The sequence below is a fragment of the Diabrotica undecimpunctata genome, unplaced genomic scaffold (assembly GCF_040954645.1).
Source record: "Diabrotica undecimpunctata isolate CICGRU unplaced genomic scaffold, icDiaUnde3 ctg00001217.1, whole genome shotgun sequence".
Taxonomy (NCBI): domain Eukaryota; kingdom Metazoa; phylum Arthropoda; class Insecta; order Coleoptera; family Chrysomelidae; genus Diabrotica; species Diabrotica undecimpunctata.
Genome location: NW_027313319.1, coordinates 2,158 through 22,326, shown reverse-complemented (window position 1 = coordinate 22,326; position 20,169 = coordinate 2,158). Strand labels below are relative to the sequence as shown.

Sequence of the window (20,169 nt, the reverse complement as noted above, 5' to 3'; positions counted from 1 at the left end):
CTTTTGCACAAGATCGTTAATATGATTTCACCGATATTTGAAGAAAAGCTCAAATTAAAAGACAAAAGTGGCTATAGATAGGGAAGATCATGTAGATTACAAATGCTAAATCTTACCCAACACATCAAAGACGGGTACGAAAAATATCGGGTATCAGGGGTGGTATTTTTCAATCTAAATGCCGCTTACGACACCTTAAATTACCAAATATTTCTCGAAAAACTATATGATATTCCCTTAAATAACAAACTCACTTATATTATTTGCCTATGCCTACACAAGAGAATATTTTTTGTATCACTCAATGTTAAGAATAGCAGATGAAAAACGGTCTCGCTTGGGGTAGCATAAAAGCACCTACACTGTATAACATTTACCCAAACGATCAACTCATACCGGTAGATAATAGGACTAATATTATAAAGACGATACACCTATTATTGCACAATAAAAATAAACTATGAATCAATTTTCAGCCAAAACCCCTGAAAAACTCATGTGCGCTCCTCAATTTCCCTAACATAGACGCTTTCACAAACTGAACATCCAATAATGTCATGAAATTGTTGAACTGTAGACTTCCTATAAATTTCTTGAAAATAGTTTGTATCCCACTTGATCAGTCACAGATCATTGTTTAAAACTAAAAGGTAAATTGAGGACCAGAAATAATATTCTTCGCAAGCTTGTCAGCTAAAAATGAGGAGTACGTCCTTCCGCCTTTAAAACATAGACGCTTGCACTATATGCTTCTGCTGCCGAATATACCTTGATAGACAAATTAACCATTCTTTCGTTTTGTGCACACTACTACCCATTTAAACACAAAAATATCTATTGCAGCACTTAACCATATTTATTTTGAGATAACCTTCTATCGAGATATCATATGAGTATACAAATAAGACCAGAACTAAAATAATAAAAAAGCTTTATACAAGATATCGCAGAATAGTAGATGAAATAAAAGTAGTTTTTATTAATCGGGTGCTTACATAAAACGTACAAAGACATACTCACGTAAACAAAATACATTACGAAATTTCTGTAATAAAAAAAAACATCGAATTCGGCATTGAACTAATAAAATTATATTAAATAAAAAAACAACATTTCTAAAAATGCAGAAAAAATAAAATTTTCTATGCAAGTGAACATTCCATTAAATAATAAGCCGAAATCCTTTTGTATCTATATACCTGTTTTTTAAAGAACCAGTTACCTTTTAGTACGTAGTTATACCAGGTAATAAGATATCCTCTGTTACACAGTGTAATGCATATGACATTACACTGTCTACAAATAGTAGATAAAAATAAGGAGCCCATATAAACCGTTCAGGGTATATATTGAAAATATACGGTATAATCGCACAGTTGCCAAACTCTCAGAGCTTACTTAAACCGATAAACGTATGGTTCAAATATACAATGAAAAAGATCTGAACGACCCCTATAATATATACACGTGAACTAAACGATATACATTTATGATACAGGGGTATTTACGGGCTCCAAAAAATTTTTATAAATTATGAAACTCTACATGTTGATGAATCGACAGAACCAATATTATGGAATGGTCAAGTGAGCTCCGTATATCGGTATCCACTTGACCACGGAGCTCAATTAAACCTGAATTTTAACATGGGCGGAGTCCACTTTATGCCGTAGATATATATATATATATATATATATATATATATATATATATATATATATATATATATATATATATATATATATATATATATGTCTCGGTTCCCGAAAATGTCTCATTTTGTTTCGAATGTCAGTTTTTGCTTTTATGAATAATACCTGATGTTGCTAAATTAATTATTATTAGTGAATACTCTTGAAGTACTATACTTTCATTTAAAATAAAATAAACAGATTTTTTGAAAATACAAGACCTATGTAACCCCTTAAAGGACATAGTATTTAAAAAAAATACTCACCTTGAACTGTTTGGGATTGTGTAACAGCTGATACATGCTTTCGAGTCTACCTCGTAAAATTTCCTCCTCTGGTAAAATGGCAACACCTACTTTACGAGTACATTCCTGCTTGACCAAAATCTAAAATCATTGAATATATTTTGAGTAAAATTTTGGGAATATATTATAAAATTTAAATTATATCCAAGAATAATAATTCACTGTAGAAAGTACTACTAAATTATTGTACGGTTTATTTTATTTTTTATTTACAGTCCTTTAACACTAACACTAAAAGAACAGCTACTTTTTAAATCAAAGTTGAGTGGTTCGAAAAAACGAGAAACACTTGTCAAGATAAGTCATACTCCTTACGATCATTCACAGCTGAAAAAGTCTCGAATATTATCAACGAGATCCATAACTGAAAGTCTCCAGGACCAGACGAATTTCACAATTTCTGTTTCTATTATGTCGCCTCTACGAGAGGTCCATAGATAACCCGCAGGATCTTGCGTTCTAAGACTAATATTTTGCTGTTTCATATTGGTTCAGATTTAGTGTTTCGCTTCCATTCATTGAGGCGGGTTAAGATTTGATATCCTTATCTTCACTGTTCTTGAGAGTTATCTTGATTTAAGCAACATCTCGTAGGGAATAATATGTTTTATTATTGTATTCACTAATGGTCTCGGATTCATTCATGTACTTGGTCTTATCTTTGTTGACGTTAGGACCAATTTGTTTAGCAAAAGCCAACAATATTTTCGATTTTTAATAGCAAAGCCAGTTGTCTATTCTGGCTGTTTTTTTTCTAGGGGATCTCTTTGTTTTAGACACGCGCTATCTCAGAGTTTATGTGATAATAGTGCTGCCAATTCTGATTCGTCCATATTAATTCTGTATACATATATGTCTTAATGTTTCCTAGAAACTTCCATTTACACTATTACCATCCACAGCATATCCCTGTTTAGAGAATCATACACTTTTCTGAAATCTAAAAAGATTTAATGTACCGTGATATTGTATTTCTAGTTTTCTTTTCCAAAATTTGGCACAGCATAAAAATATGATTTATGGTTGATCTTCCAGCTCGAAAGCTGAAACTGAAACACAAATGGGCTTCCGTGTCATTGGGGGCAAAAGAGAAACATTTGCTTTTACTATTCTTATTCAAAGATTCTTAGATGTAATCAAGACCTTTACGTCTGTTTCATAAATTACAACAAAGCCTTCGACAGCGCTACGCACAAAAATCGATTTACGTTCTCATAAACAAATACCTGGTCGGGCGAGATAACAAATTAAAAGCAAGTAGCAGTTAAAATTGGGGATGAAATATTCGGAGAAATTTAAATTTTGAGGGAAGTCCGACAACGATGTATATTGTAACCTTTATTAATTCGAATTATTTATGGGAAACATTTAAGATATTCTAGGGATGAAATATCCGGAGAAATTTAAATTTTGAGGGAAGTCCGACAACGATGTATATTGTAACCTTTATTAATTAGAATTATTTATGGGAAACATTAAAGACATTCTAGGGAGCACAACAAATGCAAAAATCGATACAAGTAAATTAAGGAACCCACACATAAGACAACGCCTGGCAGATGAAATCAACAACGGATTAATGAATGTTAAAGAACAAATTCTACAAAATACTGAGACGGATAAAAAATGGTTATTAATAAAGACAGAAATAGGTAAAAGTCAAAAAGAAATTCTAATACCAACCAGATATAAAAAGAAGCAATGGATGACGGAAGAAATTTTAGATTTAATGGAAGAAAGACGTCAATATAAAAACAAAGATAATCAGATGTACAAAAAAGTACAGAATTAAGAAAGTGAAAGAACAATGGTTAAAAGAACAATGCCAAAAATAGATGAATACCAGAAAAGACATGATAGTTTTAACACACATAAAAAAATTAAAGAATTAAATCACAACAATAAAACAAGAAAACCGGAAATACTGAACGATACAAATGGGAAACTTGTGTTGAATACTAACGACAAATTAAAGAGATGGACAGAATACATCAATGAACTGTTCAAAGACAATAGAACAGAACAGATGGAGATAGAAGTAGAAGAGGATATGGTTTTTAAAGATATTAAAAGAGGAAATTAACATGGCATTAAAAAACAGCAAAAATGGTAAAGCACTAGGTCCAGACCAAATCCCTATAGAATCATTAAAATGTATAAATGACGAAACCTTAGACATTATAGTAGACTTATTTAACTCGGTATACAAAACAGAACACATACCGAAACAATGGTTACTCTCCACCTTTTGTGCTATCCCTAAAAATACAAACGCTAAATATTGCAGTGAATACAGAACAATATCACTAATAATTTGGGTTCAGAAACGAACTAGGAACCAGACAAGCGTTATTTGCTTTTAATGTGTTAGCTCAAAGATGCATGGGTATGAATGTTGATGTGCATGTTTGTTACGTTGATTTTGAAAAAGCATTTGACAAAGTTAGACATGAAAAATTAGTCCAAATTCTAAAGACAAAAAACATAGACTATAGGGACTTACGAATAATAACAAACCTCTACTGGAATCAAAGAGCACAAATCGTAATAGACAATGAACCCAGTCCAGAAATTGAAACCAGGGAGGAGTTAGGCAGGGATGTATTATGTCCCCATTACTATTTAATGTATATAGTGAAGCCATTTTTGAAGAACCATTACTATCTCAAAGTGAAGGAATAATAATTAACGGAAGATCTATTAACAACATAAGATATGCAGATGACACCGTGATTATGGTAAGCTATGCTGAACAACTCCAATTACTGCTAAACAAAACGAACAGTTTCTGTGAAAAATATGGACTAAAAATGAATATAAAAAAGACCAAATACATGATAATAACAAAGAAAACAAATATACCAACAAACATACATTTGGGAAATGTACCGATAGAAAGGGTTGATAAATACAAATACCTAGGAACCTGGATTTCAGACAATAATGATCAAACAACCGAAATAAGAGCCGGGATAGAAATAGCAAGAAATGCGTTTGTAAAAATGAAAACAATTCTCTGCAACAAAGATCTTAGATTGGAACTGAGAGTAAGAGCGAGAAATGGGCAAAAAATGCGAAATAATAAACACAATAAAAATAAGAAAGTTACAATATCTGGGACACGTAATGAGGAGACAGCGATATGAACTGCTAAGGCTGATAAAACAGGGAAAGATAAGAGGAGGAAGGAGTATAGGAAGAAGGAGAGTGTCATGGTTGAAGAATTTAAGAGACTGGTTTAAATGCAGTTCTATAGAACTCTTTAAAGCAGCAGTAGATAGAGTAAAGATAGTGATGATGATATCCAACCTCCGATCGGGAGACGGCACTTAAAGAAGAAGAAGGGAGCTCTTATATAATGAAAGTCAATTTTTAACGCACGTAAATTATTCTGTTACAAAGCCCTTATACAATATACATGAAAAAATGTTAATATTAAACTGTAACAAGCATGCCCATCAAACTAGATATTCAAGGAATAATGCAATTTTACCTAAATGTAATAAATCAATACTCCAGAGATATGTTGGTTACATAGAGATCAAATTATACAATTCTCCACCAGAGAATTTAGAACACATTTTTTCTACACATCCACAAAATTTATTAGAATTCATTCAATTTAATTTAACCACTACAGCGGTTTCGGCGGATTTTTTAACTGAATTGTTGTAGGGGAGCGCTGTTTGTATCAAGTATAGTAGTAATATAGTATAGTGTATAATATACATTTTTTTTTAACTGAATAAATGGTTTTGATTGTGCATTCCTTTAATAAACCATCTTTCACGCATATTTTCTATACAAAATAGTTAAGATATTTCACATCTGGTAGGTGTCCCACAATACCTCATCCTTTTTTTGGAACGGTGTGTATGATTTCTATTTGTTGACATTAATATAAAATTATTAAAAAAAACCCAAAATATGTTACTTCGTCTGATTAAGTACCGACACTTGACTGTATAACATCAAAGAATCATCATAACATAACATCTCCAAAAGCTAATAAGCAAACCAAAAAAATAGTTGAGAATTTATATTCAGAAAGAAAAATCCGGACTCTCTGTATGGTCCCGAAAATCCGATAAAGCTATACAGTCATAAACGAAATTTTTATTTAGTGACCAATCGGACGTAATGGAGGCAAAAGAAACAAACTTCATGTCTCAAAACACACTGTTTAGTGTCTTTCCACAACAAAAGAAAATATTTACCCTTAATATTCTATGCTGCAGCTCATAAAATTTAGATTTGAGTTCGTTACTTTTTGCCACAGAAGCAGAATGTCTAATTTTCAAATCAGTTATTTCTTTATTCACTTTGTCCAGAAACGCCTGATGTAATCCTGTTTGATGTTCCTGGTTAAGCAACCTAGATCTGAGTGTAGAAAATCCATTTACAGGCACTGGGATGTATTTCTTGGGGTCCGGATTGTCGTCAATGGCAGCCCGCCACATCTGCAAATCAGTTCCTAAAACATATAAAAAATATCATTAAAATAAGGAAATGAGGTGATATCAATGTTCATGTATGAGAAATTGGTCACGTATGTAAATTAGAAAAGGATTCTTATCTCACGTTTAAATTTTTTACCACCGTATTTTTAGTGTTGATGTAGTTTCACAATAATAAACAAAGTGATCGTATGTGATGTTTACGAATTGTTTAATAAGGTAATAGGTCACAATACATACATATTAAGTAACATAAAATAGAGAGATGAACAAGCAAAGAAATATAACAAAAATGTTTATACCTGCCATAAACATTATATTCTTTTTTTTTACATAATTCTGTTTAATTTCAAAACTTTGACGATGTTATCGCGCATATAATTTTTATTTGTCCAAATCAAGTGCCTATTTCCACAAAATTATTTTAAAGATTTAGGTCTAGCTCTTTCTTTAGGTTAAGCTCTTTCAAGTACATCTTCAAGTACATCAACACAGTTTGATTGTACCAAGGTTGGTTGTAAAAATGTATCTTTACCAAGAGGTGGAATAGAATCGTAAATATTTTCCTGCGAAGGATTTTTTATGATCTTCAACCTAAATTCATATGATTTTGAGGAAGCTGATTGACGCTGAACCTAAATTCATATGATCGGGACGCTATCGAGAAGGGAAAGCATAACTTTCTTATCGTCTACGCATAGAGCGATGGTTTTTAATTTAATTCAATTCAATTCGATTTAGTTTATTTTAATTTAATCTATTTACATTATCTTATTTTAATTTAGTTATCTTTTTTTTATTTTATTTTATTTTTATTTGATTTTATTTTAATTTTATTTTGTTAAGAAACACGAATCGGACTGCGATTACTGTTCCATGAAGTGTACGGTAACGCGATCGTTACATTTTATCGTTTCAGTCGGGTTTATTTTATTCATACCTGTGCGCAATCCACCGATCCGTCCGTAGCCCGCAATAAGAAAGCTATGGTTCTAATAATAAATCCAATTTGGATCATAAATATTTATTTTTGGATACATAAAACATGTCATTGATAAATCATTAGCCATTATTTGAAAATACAGAACTTATTATTCGATCTTATCAACAAAAAAAGGAAAAAATATTCCAAAAGAAAAAAGTCTAATTATATACGGTCAGTAAAAAAGCGGAAAAGACAATGCCCATATAAACATCATAAATCCATGAGAACGGAAAAAGCGTTATGAAACAATAATGGTAAATGAAATAAATACATACACCAAAAAAGTAAGAAAGGTTATTATAATAAAGAATTCTCCGAAAATGCATAACCAAGTTGTTTGTTATTAAGTTATATCCTTTCAAAATTGAATGGCCAACATGTCTGGAACAACAAACACAATCACATAGACCACATCAGCAGAATGTAGCAGACTTTGGTGGCCAATACTAAAAAAAGAAGCCAGCAACAAGAATATATCAACAATAGCGGAGTAATAGGAGGCCGGAAAAATATCATCTACAATCTTATATACAATACATTGACACCTGATATGAAAAACATTGTAACTCACTTTTGCTTAGTTTAGACGAGAGCGATTTAAAAAAAAATTCCACATTTTATTTTTTACTTCGTTAGCTTTAATATTTTTTGTAGTTTTCTTCATCCATATTTTATAACTTTTTCTCAGGTTTTCACTTTCACGTACCGTATTATTGTTAAAATTGCTGGTCTTGATTTAGGTCGAATTACAATACAAGTTTTTCAAGAATTTTAGGTGAAGATCATTGTGGTTTGTCAAGTGGTTTGTACCAGTGGTTCCCAACCTTTTTCCCATGATCGCCCCCTTAGACAGGGTTCACCAGTTATAAATACTACAATCGCCCCCCCAATTAAATTGAAACAAATAATGAATCTATACAAAAGGTAAGTATCCATATTTATTTATTTTTACATTTCGTAAAATGATAAATGGTTATATGTGTGTAAAAGAATTGTTAATGGCTTCCTTGGGCCTGGCGTCCCTCACATAATTTCTTTATGTTTAGCTCAATGTTGGTTAATAAGAACCTCAAATCCCCTCTTTCTATTATATCGAGCCTATTTCTTTGTCTGTTTTTCAATATACACACAGAACTAAAACCTTTCTCCACTAGATATGTTGTGGGGAATGCCAATAATAATAATTTGATTGCATTCCACAAGATTGGATACACTACTTTTATCCGCGGCCAAAATCTTTCGTACCCACACTCCCGAAACAAACTTTCAATTTCAACATCATGTCTCAAATCAATCAAGTGTTCTTGAAGAGAACGACATACCCTTGAAACTTCCACGCTGAAAGGATTAATAAACCAAGTTGGCACTTTCAGACTAATCAAATCTTGGAATCGGGACTGCAGATCTTCTTTCAGTGTTTGAAGGTGGAGGCAGTATGTTTGAAGATCCTCAGAATCACCACAAGAAGATTTCAAGTTGAGGAATTTGGTCAGATCTCTTCTCTGCATATTTTCTTCAAAAATAGATAGTTTGTCAATGAATGCTCCGACTACTCCCTTCGCTTTGGCCATATTTATGTTCTTCCCCTGTAGTTGCAGGTTCATTTCATTTAATTTTTGAAAAATATCTGATAAGTAAGCGATGTCATTTCGCTTCTCTTGTAGTTCTGTACTCAGTGTGGGATCAGTAGTATTCAGAAATTCAATAACAGTATCCATGAGACTGAAGAACCGCCTTAAGCAATTGCCTTTAGAAAGCCAGCGGACTTCCGTATGTAGTAGCAATGTATTAAATATCTCATCATTTTCTTCACAAAGTGTACGAAATATTCGATCATTCTTTGTTTTTGCTTTAATTTACCGCATCTATGACAAGTCGAAGAGAATCGTGCAACCTCCCACTCAAATTCTTGGCAGCCAAATGCTCTCTGTGAATGACGCAGTGAACACACAAAATTCCAGGTACTGCTTGTTTCAGATGTGCAATAAATCCCCGATGGCCTCCTATCATTGCTGCTGCACCGTCAGTAGCACAGGCGATCATATTTAATAAGGGAATCTCTTTTTTCTCAAAAAATCTCCTAACGACCTCAAATATGGAAGATCCTTTTGTATCAGTAACCAGACTTCTAACAAACAGCATTTCCTTGGCCATTTCTCCATTGTCGTCAATGAATCGGACATATGACAGCAGCAAAGCTGTGCTGTCACTCAGGGTACTCTCGTCAAGTTGCACAGTAAACTCTCTGCTTTTCAATTTGTTGCAGAGAACATCTTCGACATTCGCTCCCATTTCATCAATCCTTCTGGAGACAGTATTATTGCTGAGAGGAACTGCATCTGTTACTTGGCTGGCCTGACTGGGTCCCAACAACTCTCTCTTTGACAGCTGGGAGGATGAGTTCTTCTCCAATTGTGTGCGGCTTGGCACTTTTTGCTATTAACAATGATACCTTGTATGAAGCAAGTAAATCCTTGTCGATTTTCTTGGTAGCTTTTGCAATCAATGACCCAACAGTAACTCGCCTTTCATACTTTGCCTTGAGCTCCTGTAAACGAAAGAAATACACATTCACTTTAATTATTATAAGTAATGGTAATAAAGGTTAAAAAAGGTTTTCTTATTATTTGTTTTATCTCAGTCTGCCTTTTGGTAATAGAAAGTTAAAATAATTATAATATGTTGATACCCAGGTACAGTTACGATCACTAAATAGTTTACACTTTAATTTTTACATTGTAATACTTTTGACGTAAAAGGTGCGTTTAAACGGGTAAATATTTAAAAAATAGGCTCCTAGATACGTAAGTCTGTAAACTATTCAATGATTGTAACTGTACATGGAAAAATTACATCCTACAAACAAAAGACTTTTACTCACCGCAAAATATTCGACGGGTCTGTCTGACTTCTCTGGATGAATCCTCTTCAAGTGATCCATAAGCCGTGACGGCTTCATGGCTTCGTTTGACAAAGATTTTGCACAAATGAGACACAATGGTAGATTCTTATTTCCTGGCAATTCAATGAATCCATATTTTAAATACTCCGTTGAGTACTGACGGCACTTTTTTTTAGGTGCTGACATTTTGAGAGCAAAACAAAAGAGTAATTAATTACACCTTATTGAGAAGGCAAAGAATAAAAACACTATCTCGCAATTCTCAATAAATAATTATATTGCCACGCGTCGACGTCTCTGTCCGAATTCTAACATTGTGACTAATATTGACATATTAGTGATTCTAATATTGTGACGCCTCGTGTTCGATAAGATAAGTGGTTATGTCCGAATTGAAAGACAGACTTAACAGTTTCACAAATAAATCACAGTATCTTTATTAAAATAACAACTCACTGAACACAATGACTGTCAGTTGAAACAAAACAACTTTATATACCACAACCTCGGCCGTTCGCTTTTTGTTCGAGTCAGATCGGCAGGAGCGGTACCTACTTCTCATCATTCTTATCCCACTTCTCTCTCTTTCTCATTTGTGCGGATGATCGCACAATACGAAAGCTCGATCAAAGGAGAATGCAGAATTTGTTATAATGTATAATTTATAACGATAATGTATAGAATTAAATTGTATTATGATTCATAGCTCTCTGTGACTAGACGAGATGTTTGTGTTATTATTACCTGCATTGGTATACATATATTTACTTTTTATTATCCTATGGATATCCGATTGAAAGTATAGTATTTTTTTTCTCTTTTCTGATTTTTCTCAATTACCCATTTCTCGTTTTCCGGATGCTAAACGCCCACCTTATCGCCCCCTTTTCTCTGTCGCCCCCCATATCGCCCCCTTCGCTCTATCGCCCCCCTGAATATCTCAAATCGCCCCCCGGGGGCGATCGCCTCCAGGTTGGGAATCACTGGTTTATACAATGATATTTTAACAAAGTATGTTTCTTTGATTAGATGCGTATAAAAGGTATATAATGAGTATATATCAAAATAAAGAGATTATTATTAGTTTTTTTATTGATTTTAACTTAACGTGACTTTTTAAACTCAAACAAGTATAAGAATTCAATTCATACATACTAACAAGAAGTAAATAAAATAATATCTGTTATATTTATTTATTACAAAATGAGCATTTACAAATTATAAAAGAGTTTATAATACTTGCATAACAATAACCTTCGGCAGATCCAATATCGAAGATAGTAAAATTATACATTTTAAACTTCCTTTTTTTAATGAAAAAATGATACCTCTGATAGGGGTGCAGTTAATATTTTTTGCAAATCAAAGCAAGGGTAAAAACACCAAATATGTCGGATATTAATTAATTTAAATAATATTTAAAAAAAAACGCAAAGATTCTTCAAAACTTAAAATGTGTAATTAATCGGTTCCAAGATATTCTTATTGTTTTAGTGTTTTATGTCTTTGCGTTAGTCGAACTGTGCCAAATAGACTACAGAAAAGCTTTCTATAGCTTAAATGTGAGCGTCTATGCGATTTGTGAGTCTTTGCATTGAATTCCTAAACAAAAATATTTTATCACGATTTCACGGTTATTGCTGATCATCAGACATGCCGATGTGTACAATTCAAATCTAGAGATCGACAATACTTATATGCATATATCCCATTTATTCGCAGCTTACAAAGGTGCATTATATAATAATTATCATTTTATATCATTTGTGCAAGTCGAAATGTACAAATTTTAGGTTATTAATTATAATCTTCCGCGCATGCCTAATAAAACGGAAGACATTAAGTAAATCTGCCTTCTACACTGTTTACAATTATGTTTGGGCTAGAAAACGATAAAATTGAAAAGTATGCGACTATTTGCGAAATGGACAAAACATAAAGAGATCCCATGTATGGAGAAAGCTGAAATGGTAGATGTATTTGTTAAATAATTCAATAATTTTTTTTTATTTACAGTTAATATATGTAACATTTTTGGAATATATGTATTACCAAATATAAATAGATAAAAGAAATCATAATAATGGTCGCTTACTTGTATTCGGCTACTCTAAAATTTTCTAAATTGCTTTACGTCGGCTAATTTAAGTGATCGTGTTTGCTTTTTATATTGTTTACTAATTAAACTCAAGTGGTATTCTGTCACGACACCGGTCAAGATTATCACATAAACACTTTTCAGGTTTGGATTTTGTTTCTTGTTTCGTTTCACATCTGAGTACGTTGAGTACTTGAATTACTATGGATAAATCCCTCCCACTAAACAGTTGGTTTTCACCTGTGTATACACTTGGGTACTTCAGTTACCATGAGCAACGGACTGACTGTTTTTGAAGAAACTGTACACAAGTGTAGAGAAAACGTTAGAAAAAATATTAGAGAAACGTAACTATGGACCCATATACGCGTCCAAGTCCGGAAAACATGGGCGTGGCCATATCGGGTGCTCTGGAACCCACACTAACTTTCGAGGGGCGCCAAAGATATTTCGCTTCTAGAAACAGCAACTAGATAAAATTTCGAACCCGTTAGAAAGGATATTCGCTTACGTCGTTTACGACCGTTATGTTTACGTCGCTTTAAGATGTGTTCTATAGGATTTGCATCATGATTCGTTCGTGGTAATCCATATTTTCAATACCAACCAATACGCCAAGAGCGCCTGTATAGTCGACCATGTCCGTCTAGATTCGAAATTGCATTCCTGTTTCATCCGTGAAAAGAACTTTTTTTATCGATGCTCATACCAGTTAGCACGGTTTGGGCAAATTGTATCTGTCTAGTTTTGTGACGTGTGAGAAGCCTGGAACATTGGATGGACGTTTTTGATTTAAACCCAGTTTCATCCAGTCTTCTTATTAGTTACTGTGTCTACACTTACACTAACTTGTCTAGTCATCAGCAATTGCTTTTTCAGCCCCGGAGTTGTAAGGGTGCCATTTAGTAATGATTAAATTTTCAAATATTGCTCATCTCTAGGTGTTCTACTTTTTTCACTCGTCATTGACCAGGATGTCTTCTGTACCCTCCAGATTCGTTCAATCGCATAAATATACAAGAAACGAGTGAATTATTGGATATGCAATCTACGCGCAATATCCTTTTGTCTGAATCCCTCACTCGCCGAAGTAACATATTAATACAAACAAAAGCACTTCAAGTAACATTAAATCCAGAGAACTACGAGTACAAACATAACATTCTATATATGAAGTATTCTGATTGTGAAAAATTACAATAGACATAAAACACTCCCGATATTTCTAACTGAAATATATGTATACAGTATGATGCAAATGTATGGAATACATTCATTATTTCAGAAACAGATGACTTTTAAACAAAATCTTAAGACATGTTAATTTTATGGCCATCAACAGCTATATATGTGTTGGACATTACGTCATCAGTGTCGGCGTAATGACGTAATCGACGAGTTTTTAAAATACAAACCGAGGTCACGCCCACAGCCCTTTGAAATATCTCCGTATCGCCTTTGCAACGATATAATCATTTAAATATTAATTTCTCCAGGGTTAACCAAAACTGTTGGTTTATTAATACTATAGCTTACAATAAATGTTTACTTAAATATAATTAAATTAAAACAAATGTTCAACTTGACGACCTTCAGCAATAATCAATATGAAAGATGGGCAATAAATTCTTTCCTAACGTTTTCGATGACTTCAGGTTATTTGTGCAATTTTCGTTCTGATGCGCTCCTTCAACTCTTCTACATTACTCGGTCGATTTTGATACACTCTGCTCTTTAAATATACAGACAAAAAAAAGTCTAACGGAGTCAAATCTGGAGACCTTGGTGACCATTCGATGGACCCCCCGTCTACCTATCCACCTACCAGGGAAAACGTTATTAAGGTAATTTCGTACATCAACGCCCGTAGTGTGGAGGAGCCCGATCATGTTGGTACCCACAAATCATTTCTATTTGGAAATAGCTGATTCAGCTGTGGCAACAGATAATCCTGAAGAAATTCTAGATAACGAGAAGCAGCTAAGTTTTCCTCAAAAAAATATGGCCCTACATTTGATTGTTTATAATGCCGGCCCAAACATTCACCTTCTCGGGATATTGTGTCCTATACTCTTCCATCCAATGTGGATTTTCACTTGCCCAGTATCGATATGTTGGTGATTTACGTGACCATTCAGCATAAAAGAGGCTTCATCAGAAAGTACCTTTGTATAAAACCCTGATTATTCCATTCGGTTGATCACTTCCTGACTTTCATTAACGGTTCGCAGAATTCGATTCTTCTAGCAAAGCGCTCTCAGAGCTCCTGACCTGACTTTGTATGGATGCCACATCTCCTTTTTTAGCTCTACAACAGTTGATTGGTGGACATTATTATCTAGTGCGACCTGCCTAGAACTGGTATGGGGGTGTTCTTGAAACGCCAGTATCAACGTCCAGTTTCTTGGCCTCGGATATTGATTTTCTACCACTTCTGGGAAGATCTTTAACACGGTCCGTTTCTCTAAATTTTTTTTCAATTTTACTTACTGTTGATTGAGTAATTGGTTCGCGATTGGGGTATTTAGCATTAATAAAATACGAACTTCTGCTTGAGTCCTCACTCTATCTCCATAAGCAATCATGATTAAAATCTCGATTCGTCTGTTTCTGTTAGTTTCATTTTTGTAAATGCCGTTATTAATGTCGGCAAAAAACTCGAAGAGTAAAAAATTGGACGTTTATTATTTGACAGATTCACAGATCATTGACAAATAATGACAAGTCAATGACAATATTGATTTAAATATTTTTGAAAAATAACAAACTTGGAATACTTACTAAGGTCCATTCGCTCAACTCGGGCATATTTTGACAGATTCATAGCTGGAAATCTACAACACAAAAGTTCCTAGCTCGTAGTATTAACAGCTTAAATAAACTTTTATTACAGACTTATTTCATTGAAAAAAGAAGAATTATTATAAATAGTGGAAGTGTATACAAAACCCATAAAATTTTGGGTAGTATATATTTAAAAGATATATTTTAGTTGTTATAATTTAACATAACTGTTTATTATGTGGTGCAAATAAATAAATATTGATTGTCGGTAATTCGTAAAGTTCTATTTTATATACTATTTTATTTTGTTTATTATTAATATTGGCTATAAGTACGTGTGCTTGCTTGTATAGTAATTTCCAGCCACTTCTAGTCTGTCAAAAAGTAACTAACTTCGCAAAAAAATAATTACTAAATTCACTAGACAGTTCGGACTGGGAATAACGAACCGACTATACAATAATTAATTTCAGATTATAATGTAGCATTGTTTGTTATCAACCTATTTTTTTTCCGAATCAGCAAAGAACACTATTTTGTTTTATTCCCAGTGGCGTTCCTTAGTGTATTTTAGTTCAGTGAATGAATCTCTATTGTAATTCCATGTTACTTAACAAAGTTCATAATTTTGGTGAACCCTGTAGAAATAAATATTCAAGTGATTACATCGTTACAAAGACCATAAGGAGACCTTTCAAATAAGCTGTCGCGTGACCTTGGTTTGTATTTAAAAAAAAAACGTCGATTACGTCATCACGCCGACACTGATGACGTAATGTCCAACACATATATATCAGTTGATGGTCATTCAAAAATTAAAATTAACGTGTTTTAAGATTTTTTTTAAGTCGTCTATTTCTGAAATAATTAATTTATTCCATACATTTGCATCATACTGTATAAAAGATCACAAGAAAAACAGAAGAGAATCTTCCTACTTTTAAGTCGTATATAGAAAAAAAATAAAAAACATTTTACAAAAACATTGATTTCGTATTTATTGAATTTTTCGCTGTAGGTACGTAGTAAATCTCTCGGCCAATTCAAATTAGTAAATTTCGAAATTAAAATGTAAATAATCATTTAAAACTAAATTTTACAGTATATTTAGTCTTACCTGATGGAGGATTCTTTAAATACTCTTCCAACTCAGCTTTGGATGGAGTTACATATGGAGTAATTGACGTAACCATTACGGTAGAGAGTTGTTGTTTTGGCATTGGTTGATTTAAAAAGTTTGCCAGATCTGATGCAGGGATTTTTCTGCTGGTGCCTGTAACACCCTTTTCTTGTACCACTATCCTCACTTCCGTTTGATTGGCAGATAGAGCTCGTATTTGGTTAATTTCAACTACTAAGTTTGGTTTATTTCCCAATATTCCGCTTATGCCATTTTTAAGGACTTCTGACTGTGTTCTAAAATTAAACGCTTTGTTATTGCATGAATGATTGAATCAAGAATCAAGCATTAATCAAATTATTCGTGAAGTGAAGAGGTATACAGCCAGCTGCCGGAATTATTTTCCTTGTGGATTTTTTTTTAAAATACTTACTTCATCTCATCGATTTTCTTATTAAAAACCAATTTGACAATCCCATCCGCATTATCATGCTCTGGAATGACATTATAACCCATCGCTTTGAATCTGTAAAATGGACTTTGACTATCATATTCAATGGGCGGCATTTGGCCGTTGTAATAGCCTTTCCCTGTTCCCCAACAAGCTTGTAGCATGTTCCATTTTTTAAGAATGTCGTCCCTTTCGTCGTTAAAAACATTAATTGAGTAGACAGAAGCTAGAACTTGTTGATTCTTCGAAGGGGGAACTTGTTGAGGTGCTAAAAAACGATAAATTTGAGTAAAATACAATATAGATATATCGAAAATCATTTATAAAATTCTTGATAATTAATTTATATAATTATTGTTAAAAAATACAGTATAAAGTATGTCCTAAGAGTTTTGGAACAAAATTTATTTGCTTTAATATTAACAAAAACAAAATACTTTTTAAACAAAAGGTTGTTTACTTTCTTTACTGCCAGTTGAGATTTATTTATTTTGAAGTTTTTGCCTTAAAATGTCATATAAATTAGAGATCAGAAACAATGTCGACAAGTTGGTTGGGCGGATACCCAAAGCAGAAATCTGTTGAATATTTCAGAATGAATACCATTTATAAAATAATAGCGGAGTGCGAGCAGGGAATACCATGTCTGAATCTTTAAAAAAGTGGAAAATCGGAGGTCAAGCAAATGGAAATCGAGCATCCTAAAACATCTCTTCAAAAAGGGAGATAAATCTGACCCGGAAAATTATAAAAGAATTAATTTATTAAACACAACACTAAAATTAACAACCAAAGTGATAACAAATAAACTGAATGAAATTATAACACTAGCAGAAGAACATCAAGGATTTAGGTCGGAAAGATCATGCACCTACGCTATATTTATAATGAGGCCAGTGCAAAATGACAAGAATACAACAAGCCGGGATATCTATGTTTCGTGGACCTTAAGAAGGCATTTGACCGGGTGAAATTAAAGGAGGATGCCTTTAGAATAATCAAAACGATCGAAAATATCTACCAAAACAATACAATAAAAGTAAAAGCTACTTTTATTTACAATAAAAGTGAGGTTCCAGAGCGGAAGACTGTTTAGCTACTTCTACAAAATAAAAGTAAAATAAATATTAATATTGCGTTATTATTTGCGGTTTCTCACCGAGATATTTAATAAAAGGTAAGATTCCACAAGGAAACCAAAGCCAGAGCATCTAAAAACTAGTTTGATACATGATAAATTGCATATTAGTCTTACCAGCCTGTTGAACAGCAGGTTTACCAAAAAATGATGCCTGCGCTTGTTGTCCAAAGCCTCCAAAAGTTGAAGTGTTGCCTCCAAAACCTCCAAATCCTCCGGTGGTTGTAGTGGATCCAAAACCAGTTCCAAACAAGGATGGCGCTGATGTAGTTGTTGTCGAACCAAACAAACTGGTTCCAGTTCCAAAACCACTGGTTCCTGAAGTTGCAGTGCCGAACAAGCTAGGAGCTGGTGCAGTTGACTGTTGGCCAAATAATGAAGGTGTTGTTGTTGAACCAAAGAGGCTGGGAGTAGTCGCGGTTGCAGCGCCTCCTACAATAAATGGTTAATGTCGTGAGGGCTAATTAAAAAAAAAAGAGCGTGGCACTTAAGTGCCAACAGAAGTGAATACTTCTTATAGTGTGTTATTACTATAATGTGAGTTAATGAAATTTTATGTCTGCTTTTACCAATTTTTGGTATAAGACATTATGTAAAAATTTTATCTAAAATTACATGTAGAATTTGAAAATAAAATAAAAGAAATTTAGGTACTACTTAAAATAACAAAGTTGACGTCTACTTCCGGTATAACCAGAAGTGACATATTAGGACAACATTATATTTCAACTCAGCGTCATCAAAAACCTACAGCTTCGTAATTTCAGATTTTTAATGTAACTGTATCCGTCATTACTTTTAATCAAAAAAATCATTACTTTGATGATAGGAAATTGATGAAAAGAAATTATGAGAGAAATACCAAAATGCAGGGCTGACGATAAATCTGAATAAGTGAAGTACACAATATCTGAGTACATGACAAATAGTCCAGGAAACGAAGGTTTTGACCTCGCAATTTTTTTGGAAAAGACCAATTTACTTGAAAATTTGAGAATAAGTAGTGGATAGTCCAAAGATCAAAATCTATATGATGTTGAAAGGAGCTTTTACCATGGGGGTAGTTGCCACCTGTAGTTATTGCCTCAATAAAAGAGATGACGGCATCCGGTTACCTTCGACATGGGGACCTCCCATAAAGAAAATATCGTCCGCTCCACCCGCCAATCAAAAAATCACAACAAAAACAGCAGCACTGCATTAGCTAGTAATCAGTGTGGTAGTGCCTGGGGGCTCGCGAGATTGAGACCTCGGAAGCCCTAAAAAAGACATCACAGAGGATGTCGAAAGCTCGGCGCAGTGATAATCGACGCCGTTCAACCCGGAAGACTGTTAAATTTAATATTAATTCTTGTAATAGTATTAATCTTAGCTTTAGGTTTAATTGTACTAACCGCGGAAATCTTTGTGAACATTTTATTCGCCTCTACGGGGAGGAATTTTACCAGCTCACTAAATTATATAGCAATCTGCTGCTACGTAAGTATCGTCTTCTTTATGATTTAACATTCCTTAAAGCCTGCCGAGAACGTAAAGTCATTCCCTAATTTCTAAAACTCGAAACACCATACTTATTTTTCTTCTATATCCGAAATTCTTAGAAGTCCAATTCTCAATGTACATCCTATATTATGGGTTGGTTTTGAACGTATCAACAGACAGACAGCCCTAAACACTTTCGAATCTAAGACTGAAACTCAGAAGCGCATATTTAGGCCAGGGAAATAAGGCAAAAAAAGTACCCTGTTGTTGACACCGAAGCGACCAGGCAAACGACAGTTGTGTTGAGTAGTATGGTACCTCTGTAACAAAAACCTTATGTTTTCTGCAGTCGATTTTTTTGGCTAATTAGTTATTAACAAATTAAGTTTAAAAAACGGATTTCGCTTTTTACGTCTATCAGCAAAAAGTGAAGCATTTGAAACAAATTTGAGAGTAAGTGATATAAAAACCTTCAAAATGGCGTTGTTTAAATGTTTCTATCCTTATTTGTTACTTAGAAAGTTGCAAAATAAGTCGAAAAATGTTTGCAAATAACTTATAACATGCATATTCACGGAATGCTGTGTATTGCAGTACTTAAAATATGGTCAAAAGTTCAAAGCGATCGGTCAAATAGTTATGTAAATCGTTATCCCAAATTAACTTTTTTTTTTAAATAATATAAGTCAGAAAATTAATTAGTTATGGTAATTATGAGTAGTTTCTGAAAGAAGAAGATTTATTCCATTACTATTA

At 33.3% G+C, this 20,169-nt stretch overlaps 1 protein-coding gene across 1 annotated transcript; it reads right to left on the bottom strand.

Annotated features, from left to right (window-relative positions):
- Window positions 1–1,957: 1,957 nt before the first annotated feature.
- LOC140431885 (probable nucleoporin Nup54) lies at window positions 1,958–18,363 on the bottom strand (the record flags this gene model as incomplete). Its single annotated transcript, XM_072519757.1, has 5 exons — window positions 1,958–2,077; window positions 6,214–6,470; window positions 16,340–16,638; window positions 16,776–17,061; window positions 18,049–18,363. Coding segments are annotated over 5 exons (1,277 nt in total), but the record flags the coding sequence as incomplete, so codon positions are not given.
- Between the last annotated feature and the right edge of the window lie 1,806 nt (window positions 18,364–20,169).